Raw genomic sequence first — 18,466 nt, forward strand, 5'->3', positions numbered from 1 at the left:
ATTAAAGATGCTCCACCGCCAACAGAGCATAAATGATATTCATCATTTGAACAATAATTGGTGTTTAATCGTGTATATATATGTCCAATTAGCACACAAAGTAATATTAAAAAAACGATTTTGCTTTTGGTGCATGGGGAATCATTACTTCATTCCATACAGGATATAGTGTCACGGAATTTTTTCGGGATGCAATTAATTATTTTTCATATTTTTAACTTGAAGTAAAATTAAAAGCTCAAACTTTTTTTGGTGGTAATAGTGCAAAGTAAGTAACTTTTGTAACTGAAGAAAAATACTAAATCTTCTCCTGTTTTTGATAGTGAAAAAATACCATTTTTCAGCGGTGGAGCATCTTTAATCTCTATTTACGCATATTAATCTGTCAAGATGATCAACAAGCAGCCATCTTGAATTTTGACCCATTTAACTTCAAAAACTTTTAGGAGTCGGAAATAAAGAATGTATGATGGCTCTATATATAGCTCCTGTTGAGCCTCCACTCCTCCGCCATATTCTAGAAATGATGGGAGGGGGTCTTACCGTATTACCGACTGTAGTCTTCTACATTTTCTTTGCACCCAGTAATCTCATTTACACAAACAACCCATCACATTTTCTGGCATTCACATATTTTATTCATCAATTTCTGATGCTTTATCAAATTTATTCATATGGCACTCACAGTAATTCCATTGATAACATAAACAAATGAAGCAGTTTGTGAGCGATTCATAACATCGAGGAATTTCTCAAATTCCTTTATAATACATGTAGTGTCCCAGACTGGTCGTACCAGAATCTGGACCATCAATTAGTCAATATATTATACAAATACCACCAATATTGACAAATACCACCAATATTGACAAATACCACCAATATTGACAAATACCACCAATATTAAACAATTCCTCAATATTTACTCTAAGTTATACATATTTTGTAGATTCTGTAATTTAAAGAATGTTGTATTTTTCCAGGATAGAAAATAATTCTTTTCCTTTCCCGTAGAATTATTCTAGCTCTAAGGTCATTGCAGTTAATTGTGAAGTTTTAAGGGGTGAGGGAGATAAGGAATGATGATATCAACAACACATTCTGTAGCTGGTATATATTCCTGGTCTTATCAGCAATACTTGCATTGTCGGAAACCCACAAGTCACCACTCGCCCCTTTATTTGTGATAAACGATAAGAGTGGTAACTTGTGGGTTTCCGACGATGTACAATGATTCTCTCATAAGTCTATAATTACATTTATATATAATATACAGACCTTATCGAGGTCGCTGTGAATCAATTCAAATGATGATGTTTAAGGATAAAATCAGACTCGGATACTGTAACAATGATACCAAACACACGAATGAAAATCATACTTTAACCCAAGCATACACAGTACAGTAAAACATGTTTATAGTAAACGCGCTGACTTTGTACAATGAATTTGCTATTATAATGTAGTAATTTTCATTCCCCATCAAAGTTCCTATAAGACACATGTAATAAATGTACACTGTCTAATGAACTATGCTTATAACAAAGTGATATAACCGTGTTTTACTGTATCATTAGAAATGAGGACAACATTTGAAAAGGAACCAGAATACATGTCAATCCACAGTGAGCTTTGAGAAAAACAAATCTAGATCTAATTCACTTACAACCTCATTATACTGCAATATAACTTATTTTGCAGCTATTTGATTTTACAATTAGAAATGGAAAATGAAGAACCTGGAAGATTTTTATCATACAGGTTTGAAATTCTTTGTGGAGTTACCAAACTTATTTTGAGCAGACTTTGTGGCCACGAAGATTGATGTAAGGAAGAACCATGTTTAGGCGGTAAAGGAAAGCCGAAGTCCCCAAAGACAATCAACCAACCTACTGTCAGTATATAATTACCTGGAAACTGCCCTACACAGGTTTCTAACTCACAGCCCAGAGATAGAGGGTTAAGTGATATAATATTGGGATTAAAACCTTAACTACGAAGCCATCACATTGCTCTAGGGAATATTTCTTCAGCAAATATATTATGAATGAGTTTTATATACCATGGTACTTCTCAGAAATTGAATGTGCAAATGTGAAGAAACTTATCTGCATCTAATTAAGTTGGCACAAAAACAAATAATTTAACATACAGAATTATCAATATTATCAGAAAATTTACACAAATGTAAACTTAAATCTGTGAAGAGATTATTTTAAATGGTCATGTGTGTTGCTCAAATGCCTAAATATGAAGATTTTCATGGAAAAACAGGAAATAAAAATCAGTGATAAATTTACAAAATTGTATTAATGTAACACCCAAACCTGCCGCCTGACAGCACACTTTCATTCTGTGATTTACCGTATAAAATATAAATTATCAATACCAGTTTTAATGTAATGATCATGTTATCATTGAATCATCAAACAGGATGAATAATTCCTAGGTTTGTACAAATGAAATCAAAACCAAGAAACTGTTTACTATGAGAGTATACTCTTTGTGTATCGAGTAAAACACAAAATGAATCCTAGTACGGGTATATGATATATATTCATTCAAGAAATGTAATGCTGAAGTATAAACAAAACAAAAGAACTGCTCAAGCTTCACCATTTGCAATAGCGCATTTTTGTTCAGCTTTTGGTAAAACTTTTAAAGATGCTCCACCGCTGACAAATGGTATTTCATCACTATCAAAAACAGGAGCAGACGATTTGGTATTTTTCTTCGGTTACAAAAGTTACTTACTTTTACTTACACCATTACCAGCATTGAAAAGTTTGAGCTTCTAATTTTACTTCAAGTTAAAAATATGAAAAATAATTACTTGTATCCCGAAAAAATTCCATGGCACTATATCCTATATGGAATGAAGTACTGATTGCACATGCACCAAAGGCAAAATAAATTATTTTAGATTTTTTTTGTGTTAATTAAACATATCAATATACACGATTAACACCAATTATTGTACGTAAATTCAAATGATGAATATCATTTATGCTCTGTCGGCGGTGGAGCATCTTTGTACAGTTTGTACAGTGATTAATTAGTCATGATGTGCTCTAACTATAATGACTAGTGGTAATGCAGACGGACTGTGTGAACGTACTAGAAGCTTCTGTTTACTTCTAATGTATATCAAAACCAAATGAACATCACTTCTTACAACCTTACTAATACCCCACACTGACATTAAACATCATATACACTAATTAACATCTACCGGTGATAATGATTGGAAATTCCATTAAAATTTTAAATCCGCGGATGTTAATTTTTGCAAACTTGTTTTGAAATAGAAATCACGAAATTTAGTAGCAGCGAAAGAAAGCTGAGTTACAGTATTGATATCAAACAGAATTGGATGAAGCTATTGGTTTTTTTTTTTGACCCCCCCAGTCATAAGTGATTCATCCAATGAATTTAGGAATTTTGAGCACTTCTCTAAACTTTGATCAGAGAACATCAATGTATATATATGTCAAGATTTATATTACAGTATGTATTTCAATTCGCTCTCATTACCAAATACAATTTATAGTTTAAGGCAAGTGAATTTTATCTTGAGAAATTATTTACAGTAAATTATATTATTCCGTCTCTGTGTTCCAATGAGATATAGCTATATTATTCTGTATAACATTATCACATAAAGATAAAGGTTACGAAGCATCAGATTCAAGAAACTGATATTCATACAGAAATTTATTCTTAATGAAAGAATCTAAAATAGTAGAAAATGTATAAGCCTCTGACACTATTTTGTATTGTAAATTACAGCGAAATTGTCAATCATTCGTGGTAAGCAGCTTTTAACATGATATAAGACTTGATCCACTATGATTATAAATAGTCACATAGAGACGTTTTTAAGACCATATGATTTTTATCTTACACTTGTAATCTTATTTTGGCAGCTTGTATAATATGTAATATCATTTCAAAAGTAACTTATTACCAAGTATATCCTAACGTTTCTTTAGCTGCAATCCTACAAGACATCATTTGAGGTGTTTCAAACATAATATCTAACTTAATGATTACCCTAATAACAAATACCCTAATAACACCATCCAAGCATTGTTTCTACAGCAAGACATCGTCTCATGTTTGACATTAGAGTGTACCAAAAGAGTGATTCCTTCAGGGTTGTTCCAGTAAAATAACCGATGGTAGATTTTAGAGTTACAATCCATAGAATCTGTTTGATGTATTACATGTAAAAAGACAGAAAATACAACCATTAAATAAAATAGATTGCTGAGTTCAATTGTACAACCTTGACCTTGAAAACTAAAGCAGATTTAATACTTATGTGATAATCTTCAATTGATAAGTGACAACATTAAAGACTACATTTTGTAATCCCATCATCTTTTTATCTATGTTTTGACTATTCATGTCTATTTCACTTCCATTTGAATACAAGCTTATTCTGTGAGATATATACTGTAGAAATATATTTAACTTATTACTGTAGAATCTCTATCACTTATCACGGTAAGCTCCCTTATACATGTTTTCCTGAATACCAGCAGGAATGTATAAACTTCTTCCACCTAGTACCTGTGAGAGGTCAGAGTTCATGCTGGTTTCACTCTGACCTCTGAACTCTGACCTTTCACTGAAATTAAGGTTTACATCATCAATGTCGTCCATATCGTCCACATGCCGAGTTGTTGCTGCATACGACGTCGTTTTGCCCGGATGTTCCACTGGAACTGTGGGTATAGGATTTATACTGTCACTTACAGATTGGTTGCTATGGTAACCATACTGGTTGCCGTATGACTGAGGATGAGTGATGTTGTTTTGGTGACTAGAGGTACTAGCGGGTTTCCCAATATTCTGTCCATACATGCTTCCATACATGTTACCAGATACTGGATTTGGCGTGTTTTGACCACTGTACGATGTACCGATAGGGTTCACTTGGGGCCTGACCTGGCTCCCATACATCCGTCCCGTGTCTCCAGGAATGTATGCACCGTTCAGATGACCAGCATTACTATAAGGGGCACTTTGTTTCCTGGGGGCACTTTGAAGGTTCACCTGGGGGCCTCCATACATTTGACTTGTAATTGTATTTGGAGTCTGTTTGCTAAGGTTGATGTTCGAGCCGTAAGCACCAGCAAAAAGTCTGCTCCTTTCTATATTCATTGGATTCCCATGATGAGAGGCCCCCGCTGGTATACCATGATGAACCCCTTGAGGGGCCCCATCTGGTTTCCCCTGCGGAGCACCAGTAAATCCACTACTAATATGTATTCTGTCATTGGGGTTCCCCATGGGGTTTCCAAACAACTTGGCGTGATCTGCACTGTTTGCTTGATTGTTTTGACAAGTTTTGTTAATGTGTAGGTCGGGGTTTGGGATTAATTCAGAACCATATATACTAGATTTTGTATACTCCTGGTTGGCTCCCCTGTTCTTCTGGAAGAACATTGGATCTCTGTAGAAACTCATACCGTCAGGGTCGGCTTTCGTGTCCTTGGTAGACTTCGGAGCATACACAGAACTTCCATAAAACTCCGGAGTTTCTCCTTTTCCAAATCCTTTTGAACTAAAAGGGGGAACTTTTGAATCACGGTAAAAACTTAAATGTTGTTGATCAGTCTTTGAATTTGGCTGATACCTGAAGTTGTCTGAATTCTGCTGTTTGTGATCTTGCATGCTAGGCCCGGAATGGAATGGCTTATTTCGTCCGTGTAGACTATATGGCTCTGGAACTGTCTCTCCTGTGTAGAAAGACTTGTTGGACCGGTGCTGATTGTACGGTTCAGGAACAGTCTCTCCAGACCCACCCTGGAACAAAAACGGGTAACCGGCAGACATTTTCTGTTTCTGACATTCCGATTCCTGCTCTGTGAAGGGTGGCTGTATTGGGCTAGGCTTTGTCGGCTGGTTGATCGTGTAAGGATCTTTTGGTACGTGGCGGACAGACTCACTGTTGGATAATCCCATCGGATAATCTGTGCCATGCCGATTATGTGGGAATGACTGTTTAGGAACTTGCCCCACATCAAATTCATATATATTTTGATGAGAATTCTGTTTATAACCTTGAGATGAGTTTGAAGCATCATTTTCCCCCTTTAACTGACTTTCTGGAATGGCTTGCCATTTCGTTTTTTCATAGAGTCTAGAGTCTTTGTTTTGCATTGCTGAGTCATTCCAGGTGTCAGGGGTGCCATTCGACCTGAAGAATTGAGAATTGTCAAAATAGTCTGTGTCAGAATCGATAGAAGAAAGCCGCGATGGCAAGGGTGCATTTCTACTCTCTTTATCTAATCCAAGAGAGAAGGCCTTTTCCCCAATGGGATCTTTAACTTCCCTGTAATATGTCTTTGTAAAATCGATATCATCAGCATCCTTTGAAGGTACTGAACCAATACTATCATACCAACTGCCAGTCTTTTTCTCACAAGGTTGCTGAGAGCTGTTTCCTAAGTCTTTGTAACTGTTTGGCACTTTAGAATTTACATCCAAGATCACGTTCGGTGGGTTCTCGGATAAACTTATATTTCCGATATCGTCTATACCATTAATGTCTGTATGATCACATCTGTTTTTCTCTATTTTCCCTGAGGATTGTCTGTCTGTCTGTTCTTCCTTCTTTTCGTTGTAAACTTTACTCATCTCCATGGCTATCCGAATCATTTCCTCTTCTTCCTGTGCAGACTTTGGCAGCAAATCGTTGTAGTTTCCAGAAAAAGAATTTCGTTTGAGGATGTCTTCTTCTTCAGATCTCTGCTTTTTCTTTTCTGTAAAAGAAAATAAAAAGTTTCATAATCATCAATAATTTACATTCATAAATTAGAGATTTGTTATGTTTTTTTTTTAAATGGTTTGAAAGTGAGGCTTACAGAATGTGGCACTTTGAGTGTTCTTGACCTCTCATTTTTTTGTCAAAGCAAAATGATTGAAAATATATTCCATGCATAACATTATTTAAGGATTAACTTGAATAGATTTTTTATGTTATAGAGATATAACACAAAAATCTGAGTATACTCTAAATAAACCGCGCAGCGGTTTATGATGAGAGTACACTCAGATTTTTGTGTTATATCTCCATAACATAAAAAATCTATTCAAATTAATCCTTATAATTCAATTTACTAAAGATAATCTCTTCAACATTTAAAATTCATTTTGGGACTCTTTTGTCTATGAAATTATTACGCCGTCATCTCAGCCAATCAGAAGCGACGTTACAAATGGCGACGCCATTTTTTCCTTTATGGGCTGATAAAGTAAATTTTTAAGCCAATGGAAATGCTCGTAACAAGCAAAATTGAATTATAGAGAAGTATATTACAATGTACATCTTTCTTTGATGTTGGATGACTTAACAACACATTACACATTGGCTTTAGGTAATGGAGAACCATTTACCATGATCAACAATAACATAATGAAAGTTATGGTCCAGATAAAAGTATTAAAACACTACCTAGTAGTTCTTATACTAATTTTCAATACATGTATTTATTTAAGAATTATGCTCGATATCAAAATTGGAAATATCCATACTTTATTTAACTTTGTTGGAATATTTACTATCAAGCAAACATCTTCCTTTAGAAACATAATTTTTCCAGAAAATATCAATTTACCATTTTTCCTCATTCTCCTTGACTTCTTTTCATAACTTTGTGTATCTGAAGGAAATATCAAATAAAACATATTAACTTCATCAAGAATTAAACATACCAGGTATGTATGAGCTACTTATACAGGCTCTTAAATGTGTATATTTTATAATAATAATTTTTAGCAGAAAACTATGAACAAATGATTTATAACACTAATAATCCTCCTATTTCCATTTAAACTAAAATGTACAGTTTAAGTTTTGATCTACCAGTATTCAATAAATATAAATGCATATCAAAAGCACCCTGATCAAAATGTTTACAGAAAATCAATGTGGGAAAACATAAATAAAGTTTTGTAAACATCTTAATTCATCTCAATTTATTTACTTAAGGATTGCAAACAAAATGATAACCATATTTCTTTTCACAACTTACCTTCGGCAATGACTTCAGGGTCGTAATTGGTTGCGGAGGTCGATGATTCTGTATCATCTCTAGTATCATCGTCACTGTCACTTTCTTCACTCATCACATCTTCTTTATCATCAACATCGCCGAGATCCTCTATAACAGGGCGGTGTCGTTCCTTGTCTGTTGTATCACTAAGTGTGGCTGTTGAATCATTGGTATTCTGTTAGGTTAGAAAGAAAGTTCCTCAATTTTTATACTATTGACTTTTTTTTGTAGTGACTTAACTTATGACGCCGAACAACTTTCTTGTATCATCATTTACATTTAAGAAGCCCTATTGATGTAATTGTAGATAAAATATTTTTTCAATGCTTTGTTTGCAAATTCCAATAGCAAGAGAGAAATGCAAAATTAAATGAATAGATAACTTCAAACACCAAAGGAGGTTACTCCAGTACCAAGGGAGATAACTCAAGGGGACCGTACCTTCTCTTTCCTCAGGTGTTCACGCTGTAACTTCCTTCTGGCTTTTTTATTCAGTCTTTGTGGTACCTTTGATACAATGAATGTGTTTTGCAAGTCATAAAGTATCTAACTAAAATGTGCATATCAAAATAAAGACATATTCTACCACTTACCTTTTAAAGCAAAATTGGAATGTGGTATACTATAAATCACTTACATTTCATGATTTAATTATTAAGTATTTGATTAAGTGTACTTGAATATTAAGAGAAGTTTTAGTCGGGCCTAATGAAACATTTAAAATTACCAAGGAAAGTGATATGATTTTGAGTTAACAAGGTTCAGTTGTTAACGACTGACAACATTGAACTTTAACCTAATGGAAACAGGAGAGATAGAGAGATTCACACACCTCTTTCTTTGGTTCTGGCTCCTGTTTTTGTGGTGGAGGATTTGTAGATTCTTGATTATTGAAGTTTTTCTTTTCCTGGGGATTCTGTGATTCCAAAATGGGTGTTTCCTTGGGAACTTCAATCTTTTCTGTTTCTGCTAAGGGATCTGAAACATAGATGTAGCCTGTAGAATATCATAGAAACAGAATGTGAACTTGGTACTGTACTGACAAAGTGAGATAAGGGAAGTAACTCAAATATATAAGAATGGCACTGGATTATGATGACATGTATTTGAAAGTGTTATGTCATGTGGAACTTGGTTGATACGAACTCGAATAATTCAACAAGAGATCCCAGAGGGATCTTGGCGCCCACCAAAGAATGATCAATGTCTGACAATGGAAAGAGGGATCTTTTCCCTGCTTTTCAAACTTTTTCAAACACACTACATATAAAATTTGAGACAGATCGCTATAGTACTTTCTAAGAAATAGTGGTAACAAACTTCAACAATGAAATCTAAGATGGCGACCGGTTGCCTATCTTGTTTACCGATCGGTCCCGAAAGGCATTATGCATCAGTCCTAAAAGGTACTATGCACAACTAGGATCCTAGGAGAACCTATATATGATATTTGAGAAAGATCCCTTCAGTACTTTCTGAGAAATAGCGATAACAAACTTTAACTATCAAAATCCAAGATGGCCGTCAGTCGGCCATCTTGTTCATCAATCGGTCCCAAAATGCAATATGCACAACTAGGGCCCTAGGAAAACCTATATATGAAATTTGAGAAAGATCCCTTCGGTACTTTTTGAGAAATAGCGGTAACAAACTTTAACTATCAAAATCCAAGATGGCCACCTGTCGGCCATCTTGTTTACCGATCGATCCCAAAATGCAATATGCACAACTAGGGTCCTAGGGGAACCTTTATATGAAATTTGAGAAAGATCCCTTCAGTACTTTTTGAGAAATAGCGGTAACAAACTTTAATTATCAAAATCCAAGATGGCCGCCTGTCGGCCATCTTGTTCACCAATCGGTCCCAAAATGCAATATGCACAACAAGGGTCATAGGGGATCATGTATATGAATTTTGAGAAAGATCCCTTCAGCACTTTTTGAGTAATAGCGGTAACAAACTTTAACTATCAAAATCCAAGATGGCCACCTGTCGGCCATCTTGTTTACCGATCGATCCCAAAATGCAATATGCACAACTAGGGTCCTAGGGGAACCTTTATATGAAATTTGAGAAAGATCCCTTCAGTACTTTTTGAGAAATAGCGGTAACAAACTTTAATTATCAAAATCCAAGATGGCCGCCTGTCGGCCATCTTGTTCACCAATCGGTCCCAAAATGCAATATGCACAACAAGGGTCCTAGGGGATCATGTATATGAAATTTGAGAAAGATCCATTCAGCACTTTTTGAGTAATAGCGGTAACAAACTTTAACTATCAAAATCCAAGATGGCTGCCTGTCGGCCATCTTGTTCACCGATCGGTCCCAAAATGCAATATGCACAACTAGGGCCCTAGGGGAACCTGTATATGAAATTTGAGAAAGATCCCTTCAGTACTTTTTGAGAAATAGCGGTAACAAACTTTAACCATCAAAATCCAAGATGGCCGCCTGTCGGCCATCTTGTTGACTGATCGGTCCCAAAATGCAATATGCACAACAAGGGTCTTAGGGGAACCTACATATGAAATTTGAAAAAGATCCCTTTAGCACTTTCTGAGAAATAGTGGTAACAAGAATTGTTAACGGACGGACGGACGGACCACGGACCACGGACGAAAGGCGATTTGAATAGCCCCCCATCTGATGATGGCGGGCTAAAAACCCTGCTTAATACGAAATACTTTGCCGGTCACGGCCGAATTCCCTCTTTATCTTTGTTTAAAGAACTTGGATAATTCGAATTTGGAAAACTCGAAGAACTCGGATAATACGAAGTACATTTTGAGTCCGAATGACAAAAATCATACATAAAACGTTCTTATAACTCGAAATGAGATTTTTTGGACAACGAGATTGTCGAAAATGCCGATTTCTTTTTCATAAATCTGCCGTAGAACGGCATTTCAAAATATATATATCTCGGTTTTATTGTCATAATTTTGCAACTACCATCGGCGATTTTGACATCTCTCTTGTTCACATAGTTTTACGACATAGAACTAGTCGATTTGTACAAAGTCAGTAGACACGAGAACTCGCTTAATTCGAACGCTCGGATAACTCAAAGTTTTAACTCGGTCCCTTCGAGTTCGTATTAACCGAGTTCCACTGTACTTTTAAGAGATAACGATGTGAGGTTCACTCACAAAATAATGATGTCATGATGGATACCTACCTGGATTACTCTACTCTGCGAAAACGGAATTGATTACAGATGACCAAGCAGGAGAGTAAAAGTTACCAAATGAATAAATTGTCTAAAATTATTATCATTAGCATATATATATACTTACCTAAAGTATCTTCATTTTGATTAGCAGATTTCTTTTTCTTCTTTTTCTTTTTCTTTTTATTATTATCTGATGCTGGTTTCTGAGGCGGGAGTTCTGTGTGGAATGTCTCCTGATTTTGACTAGAATTATTCTGGTTTTGTTTGGCCGACTTCTTCTTATCTGCAGCACCGTATGCTTGTGATCGAGACATGTTATGTCCTGGCTGAGAATAAACACTATTAAAACTTCTAGAGTTCTGTCTATTTTGACCAGACGACCTGAAGCCTGTGGATTGGTGTCTATGGTTACATTGTAGTATATGGCCATGGGATCTACGCGAGGAAAATCTTGGTGATAGTCCAAAGAACGGATCTGGGTCATCATCAATCACAAAAAATCCTTCATCAAATCCCATAAATAATGAAGTCCGCTGGAAACCAAATGGACTGCCTCCAAACAAACCACTCTCACCGAAGGGTCCGCCAAACATAAAAGGGGAGCTTACTCCCATATCTGGAATACATAATAGTTTCATCAATTTATAAAAATTGTTTACCTGGTATTATTTTTAAAAGAAGAAGGATTTTTCACAATTCTCATACAAGTTAAATATAAAACATATTGACATTAATAGATTTACAACAATGTTTGAATATGACATTGCCATTTATGAAAATTCTAAAATACAGCTTTTTATTAACAGCTGATAATAGCAAATTATATACTGTAAACTACATTACTTTATTCATAATGAAAAATATTACTCAGAATATGTGTCATCAAATCTTACGAGGGTACAATATCATATGTGCAGAATGATATCACAGCTGAGTTTGTTTAAATTAAGTGTTTGGAACAATCCAACAAAATTGATGTCTTTGCAGGATAAATCATAATGTCACATTCATAACTATGGTAGAGCTACTAGCCCCTTACCTTGAACTAGCCATGGGAACAGCCTGACCAGGATATCAAACTATGGAAAGAGAAAAATATTAAATAGTATAAATATCCCTTCCACAAATTTTCGGCTTCTTGGCCATCTTCAGGTACATAGAAACACAAGAAAAGCTAGGTGAAATCCTTCTTGAACAATTAATATATAGGGGAGCGAAAGGAGTTATTTTTAATATTCTAGATAATATTATATTGGTAACATTTATTGTAGGATCTAAATCACCATTATAACAAAATAAATAGTGAGTACATTAATTTGGATGGTAAAATATGTCACAGCTCAACTATCCAGATAGACTATAACACCTGTAAATAGCAACAATTACAAAGTCATCTCATCACATTTTAGACATACTGGACATGTAGGCCTTCAACTTGTAAAAATGCTTCCAACAAGGGAGATAACTCTGTAATATGCAAAGACGGAATATATATTGGTCCATACTTACTGGAATACCGTCGCCTTGTTGTTCCCCTTGACCCCCCATAGAACTTGGTCCTACAAATACAAAATATGCAAAAAGACAGGTTTTAAATTCTTTACATTGTCATTCATGCAGACATGTAGATTAATTTCATCTTCTCGATATTCCTGACATCTAATGATGTAATGGTATATTTCCTTGTTTATAGTCATCTATTTATAGAAAGTTTTCCAATACATTACTTAGCTGTATATTATTATTATACATTTCTTTTGTGAGAATTTTATTACAATTATGGCAAAAACAATTTTAATAGTTATTACATTATCATAATATAACATTATAAAGTTGTCTCCCTTGTGAATATGAAATCAGACTTACCTTCAGTGAGATATTTGTAGGCATAGCTGATTTCCTGGAACTTTTCCTTTGCGTCTGTACTGTCATTCTGTAAAACACAAAGTAAAATATAGACCTAGACAAATACATTTATTATGGTCTCAGAGAAAACTGTTAATTTGTCAGTGGTGTAGCATCTAAACCAATCAATATGTTGTGATGATTTAATTAAATAACATATTTTGTGATATTTACATGGTAACTGGCACAAAAACCTCAACCTGTCTACAAGAGCATTGTGTATAGTGACCGTTTTTTGCCTCCCCTTGGGTGGTCAGTATAGACAGAGTGGACTAGTATTATAGTATTCTCTTGTTAAACTATCATCTAAGCTAGCTTCAAAAAGATCATTTTTATACATTCTAGCAACACAGTCAAACCTGTTTATAAAGCCCACCCAAAGGTCAAGGGAAACAGTTTTTTCTACAGCTAAGTGGTCTTTATACACAGGTAAAATTGTGTTATTAATGACCATTTGGGATTCTAAGAGTGGTTTTTATACAGAGGTGGTCTTTATACAGAGGTGGTCGCCAGGGCAAGTTTCACTGTATTGGTCTAATGCTGCTTCTTGGATGGGGGGGGGGGGGGGGGGGGAAAGGACTTACAGATACTATTTAAAAACTATAAAACTATAAACTTTATTTATTTTACATCGATTGCGAAACAAGTTATACAACTTATGGCCGGCTAGGTGAGAGGCGAGTGGCTTAACCACTACACCACTTGTTCACCCGAAAACTATATAAAACTATATCTATCAACTTTTCTGGTAACAAAATCAACTGTTATATGTCTTTCGATGTTACTACAAAATTTGATTCTTCTATATTAATGAAATGCTTGGTGTATTTCTTACTTTATTTTGTGTAAAAAAATGACAAAAGACATACAATAACAATGGTTATGTAAAGAAAATCTTGATCTATTGGTTATCCTGATTTTGAGCTCCAAATTTAAGATTTAAAACAAGGTCACATAACTTACTTTGTCAGGATGGTAGCGAAGTGCCAGTTTCTTGTAAGCTTTTTTTATTTCATCTGAAAAGAAAAATTCAATAAATAAATTGGAGGAACCAATATGTATCTAGAGCAAATATACCTTCCCAGCCTACTATATCATTAAAGGGTTTGTGACACAAAAACCTTTTTATACATTTAATGATAGTTTGATCCCATCAATGTTGGCTGACACACGTTTCACAGCACTCCGCAAAGCTGTTTATCTAATTTAAGGGCAGTAAGGATAAAATTGCTGCGGCTGAGAAAACTTTAATGAGCTAGCCAGTCACGTGGTACCAACGCGTCAACTGTTTCACCATGCTCTGCTGTCTGCTGTAGATACTGTATATTTATAAAGAAAAAAACTACAGAGTCTTCTAGTATTTTGTAAATATCTGCAGCGGAAAACAATGACAGTGATATCCCTGCTTTGGGTTTTGTTCCGGACATGATACCATACCAGTTTGAACCTTTGATGAATACTGATAATTCTCTTTTTACCAAGAAGGGAGGATAACATTGCCAGATGTTTCAGATGCTGATCAAGTGATCAAGAGTATCATGTGACAAACACAGGATGGTTTGTAATACACCTGTTATTTTTTTAATCTATTGGCATTGAATATAAATGTGGATGCCTTCATGGGTATACATCAGATAATTTCTGTGAATGTAAGCTGTCATATGTCTTACATAATTTAATTTTCTATATTAAAATAATCCATTGAGAACAATTAATTTCTCCTTTTCTTACATTATAACTGCATAAACCTAAATGCATTTGTATGCTACATTAATTTTACATGCCTACATATACACATAATGTTACAAACATACTTGTATCTCAATAAAATGTCTTTTATTAATCAACATCAATGACAACAATGCGTGATATACTTTATTACTATGTCAATGTACAATTGAAAAATTCAGTAAATAAGGATTACAATGTAGATAACAACAGAGAAATGTATAATAATGACATTGGTTACTACTGTCAGACAAAGCTAATTACATGGTTCAAATACCAAAAGTCAATTTTTCCATTATATGTTGTGGATACATATATTTAGTTATATTTTTTTTAAATTTTCAACAGGTGCTCATGTGGTTTCTGTGATCCTATGGTTACGGAATTGGAATCTAAGGTCTGCTGTCAATTTCATAGTTTTCAATAAAAACATCTCTGTAGATTGTTCGCATTGTTATCAATTTTACCTATTGATATGTTTATTATTAACGAAATGTGACTTTTGTTTCAATAATTTATATACATTACATTTATCCTCTTCTCGATATAATGTATTTATATGACTCTTCAGCCAGATATTATTACTGATATTATGCAATTATTTATTTAATAATGTGTAATGTAGCATTCGTATGAGTAATTAAGTAGCTGGCAATGGTGATTATTTTTTTTTCTTATGCTGTTACAAGCAAAAAAACTTTTGAAACACGCACATTCCATGTATAATGTTTACTAACAAACAGGGCTGAGTAAATGTACAATAAATACCATAATCATGTCATATATAACAGGTCAACTTTTCAAACTTGAATTAAATTGACCCTGAAGTAATTTAATGCCTCCATATAAAACCCCATTCATACAAATGATGATTTTCTATCAACTCAAACTGGACTCTTATGTAATTCAACCATGCATTTTGAATACTCTTCTTCTTCTTTAGGAAGTGAAAACTTACTTTATTTAACTTGTTTTATTTATGTGATTGCACCACACTGGATTCTTATGACATACTGTAATTATTTCATGTGACACACAGGATAAGATAGCTGTAAGTTTAGGTGTTTAGCTCTATGCTCAGCAGCGGTGATCCAGTCGGTGAACCAGTGACGGCATGCTGGCTGCAGCCTCGTTATCGCAATAAATTTTTGCAAATAGGTCAGCTGCCCAGATGGTCCTATGCCTAGCCTGGTATCTCAGTGTGTGTATTTGCCATCCCCATGGAATGGGCTATTTCGGTGAACTTAAAGGGGGTCCAATCTATAGGCAACTTATCACGTTTTGTGTCACAAACTCTTTAAGATTAAAATTCTTTGTTTGTAAGTCTTTAAAGCTACGTATATTCATTGCAGCTATTAACACAAAAAGGATAATTGGTAGACGTGGAATTTCAAGTTTCTCACATCGTAATCTATGTTGATAACTATTTTAAATGTCTTGTCAAAAAAACATCTTCAGGAAGTTTCTAAAGATCAATATTGGAATGAATATGTGTACATCTATTATTGTCCTTAATTTGACTCCAAACATTATTTACATAACATATATATATATATAATACCTTCGCTTGCTCCTTCTGAGACACCAAGTATCTCTCTACAGCGCTTCTTCTCTCGCACTGGATTTCTTCCTGCCATATTTGGTTTATTTTTTTATCAAGCTTGGAAATTGGCCATAATCTTCATAAAGTTGAAATACTGAAATAAATGTCCAAATTTAAATTTCCAATGTGTATACAATTGCAAAATAAGCTGGCTAATTCCATAAAGTAAAATGCATAAGTATAGTCATTTCGACAAAAGTGAGTTTCTAAGATGGTGGATGTCATGTTACAGGTTTGTAATTATGGACAAAATGAAAGTTGGATTTATAATTATGACAAAAATTATTTTGGCCATTTTGAGAACTTACTTTTGGCCACTGAAAGTACTAAATTAGAAAAGGTTATATAAATAAAACAAAACCTGATGAACAAATAATTTTCTAAGCATACATGATTTAGCAAGGCAATTATATCAACAAAGTTTCACTAAGTGTTATATTGGTTTTGATCAGTCTCAAAATGTGAGATCTATAATTATAGTAAATTGAGCAGAAAAATGCACAGCTAAGCCAGGATTGGAACCCAGGACCTGTGAACCCTATCCAGAGAGCTGTACCAATTGAGCAACATGGTTACTGACATTTAATAATCAAATCAACCGTTACACTATATAGTATCCAGTAAGAGTCTAAAGGAAAGGAGTGATATGAGTGTTGTTTGTTGTTTGTTTGAACTACATGCAGTCTGCGACTTTAAGCACTGGTTCGAAACCCAAAAATTTTAAAACCAGAGTACCAATTGTAATGAACTAATCCGATTGGACTAGTAGCTCCCCATTCTATTGATATCTTTAATTGCTACAATTTACAAGAGCGGTGGTCAATTGCATTTCTCAACACATTTTGAGTGTATTCTTTATGCGATTATTTCAGTCAGACTGCATCATTTTGTGAAAATTTGTGTTCTGGCCATGACTGAATTTGAAGTGCTAAAGCAACACAGCTGTACTTAATTTGGACAAGTGTTTAAATAGTTGGACTAGTAAAATTTTGTGATTTATGAAAAAAATTAGCATCACAGACTGGACTAGATCATTCATTGGTAATCAAGTAGCCGTTGTGTAGCTAACAGCTCGACAATTTGTAGAACATAATCTGGGTGTAACGTCACTGTTTGGAAGTCCTACAGTTAATTAACTTATGCCCCAATTTTTTAAAACAAAATCACCGACTTGAGTCAAAACTTTAGTTTCTTTTAACTCTATATGTAATTTGTGTGAAAAAATTACTTAAGTTTCTTCTTTACTGTCCTAGATCTTCCTGACAACGAAGATTACCTGGAGTTTGTTTTGAGAAATAGGGGCCAGGTTCGAACCAATCCAGACACTACAAGTATCAAAATGAAACAACATAGTATCTAAATCACATGAACGGTGACGAATGACCATTGGTTAAGGGTAGGCCTACAGTTATGGTCTAATACAGGTTTAGGAGACATTACCTAATTGGAGCTCATGAATAAAAAAATCCCGCACCTCTGGTCTTTCCGTTAGGTTAGGCTAATTGTAAAATAAAATAAATCGATCTTAATCTATAGAATGATATAATGACATCTATAGGAAATGTCGAATACCTGTGCAAATGACCGACAAACATCCAATTTGTCGCTTCTGTACGTGACCGAGTCCAAACTTTCCAGGAAGGAAACAATGAATGGTGGAGTTCTCCACCAAAAACGAAAGTTGACGTGCGCATGTGCAACTCATTCCATAGTTTCGATACACAAAATGTTGAGAACATCTGCTATCCATGGGATGTTACCAAAAAATCAAATACAATCGATCAATTCATGCTCGTCTTAAATCAAAGAAAGTGAAATTTGAGCTGAACTTTCCTCGAAATTACTTCATCAACTTATTGTATCAAACAACAACAAATTAATTTACTTCCGGTTAAAATTTCATTATTTAGCAAAATGCTTCCGAAACGAAATTAGAACGATTGTAAGTGTTTTTTACTTGCAAGGCTCTTTTGTCAAGTACTATAAGT

The 18,466-nt window shown here is 34.5% G+C and overlaps 1 protein-coding gene across 3 annotated transcripts; it reads right to left on the reverse strand.

The window, feature by feature from the left end:
- Nucleotides 1–240: 240 nt before the first annotated feature.
- LOC138308554 (uncharacterized) lies at nucleotides 241–18,322 on the reverse strand. 3 transcript variants are annotated; one of them, XM_069249592.1, is made up of 13 exons: nucleotides 18,051–18,322; nucleotides 17,755–17,803; nucleotides 16,437–16,572; nucleotides 14,111–14,163; nucleotides 13,109–13,175; nucleotides 12,752–12,801; nucleotides 12,282–12,321; nucleotides 11,367–11,858; nucleotides 8,899–9,044; nucleotides 8,508–8,573; nucleotides 8,046–8,241; nucleotides 7,629–7,673; nucleotides 241–6,773 (listed from the first exon to the last, which is right to left on the reverse strand). In XM_069249592.1, exons 3-13 carry the CDS (start codon nucleotides 16,510–16,512, stop codon nucleotides 4,498–4,500), a joined length of 3,507 nt encoding a protein of 1,168 aa, XP_069105693.1. In that variant the 5' UTR covers nucleotides 16,513–16,572; nucleotides 17,755–17,803; nucleotides 18,051–18,322; the 3' UTR covers nucleotides 241–4,497. The 3 variants fall into 3 exon arrangements, with proteins under 3 accessions (XP_069105693.1, XP_069105694.1, XP_069105692.1); XM_069249593.1 differs by lacking the exons at nucleotides 17,755–17,803; nucleotides 18,051–18,322 and adding an exon at nucleotides 17,919–18,029; XM_069249591.1 differs by lacking the exon at nucleotides 17,755–17,803 and having other exon boundaries at nucleotides 242–6,773.
- Between the last annotated feature and the right edge of the window lie 144 nt (nucleotides 18,323–18,466).

The sequence above is a fragment of the Argopecten irradians genome, chromosome 15, assembly GCF_041381155.1.
Source record: "Argopecten irradians isolate NY chromosome 15, Ai_NY, whole genome shotgun sequence".
NCBI classification, from domain to species: Eukaryota; Metazoa; Mollusca; class Bivalvia; order Pectinida; family Pectinidae; genus Argopecten; species Argopecten irradians.

Bases quoted from the DNA above. Each gene is read 5' to 3' on its own strand.
- LOC138308554 (XM_069249592.1), bottom strand. From the start codon at position 16,512: ATGGCAGGAAGAAATCCAGTGCGAGAGAAGAAGCGCTGTAGAGAGATA. The intron at 9,045-11,366 runs GTAAGTATATAT...TCTATGTTTCAG, and splicing joins TCAAAATGAAGATACTTTAG to ATCCCTTAGCAGAAACAGAA. The intron at 8,574-8,898 runs GTGTGTGAATCT...ATTGTATCAAAG, and splicing joins AGCCAGAACCAAAGAAAGAG to GTACCACAAAGACTGAATAA.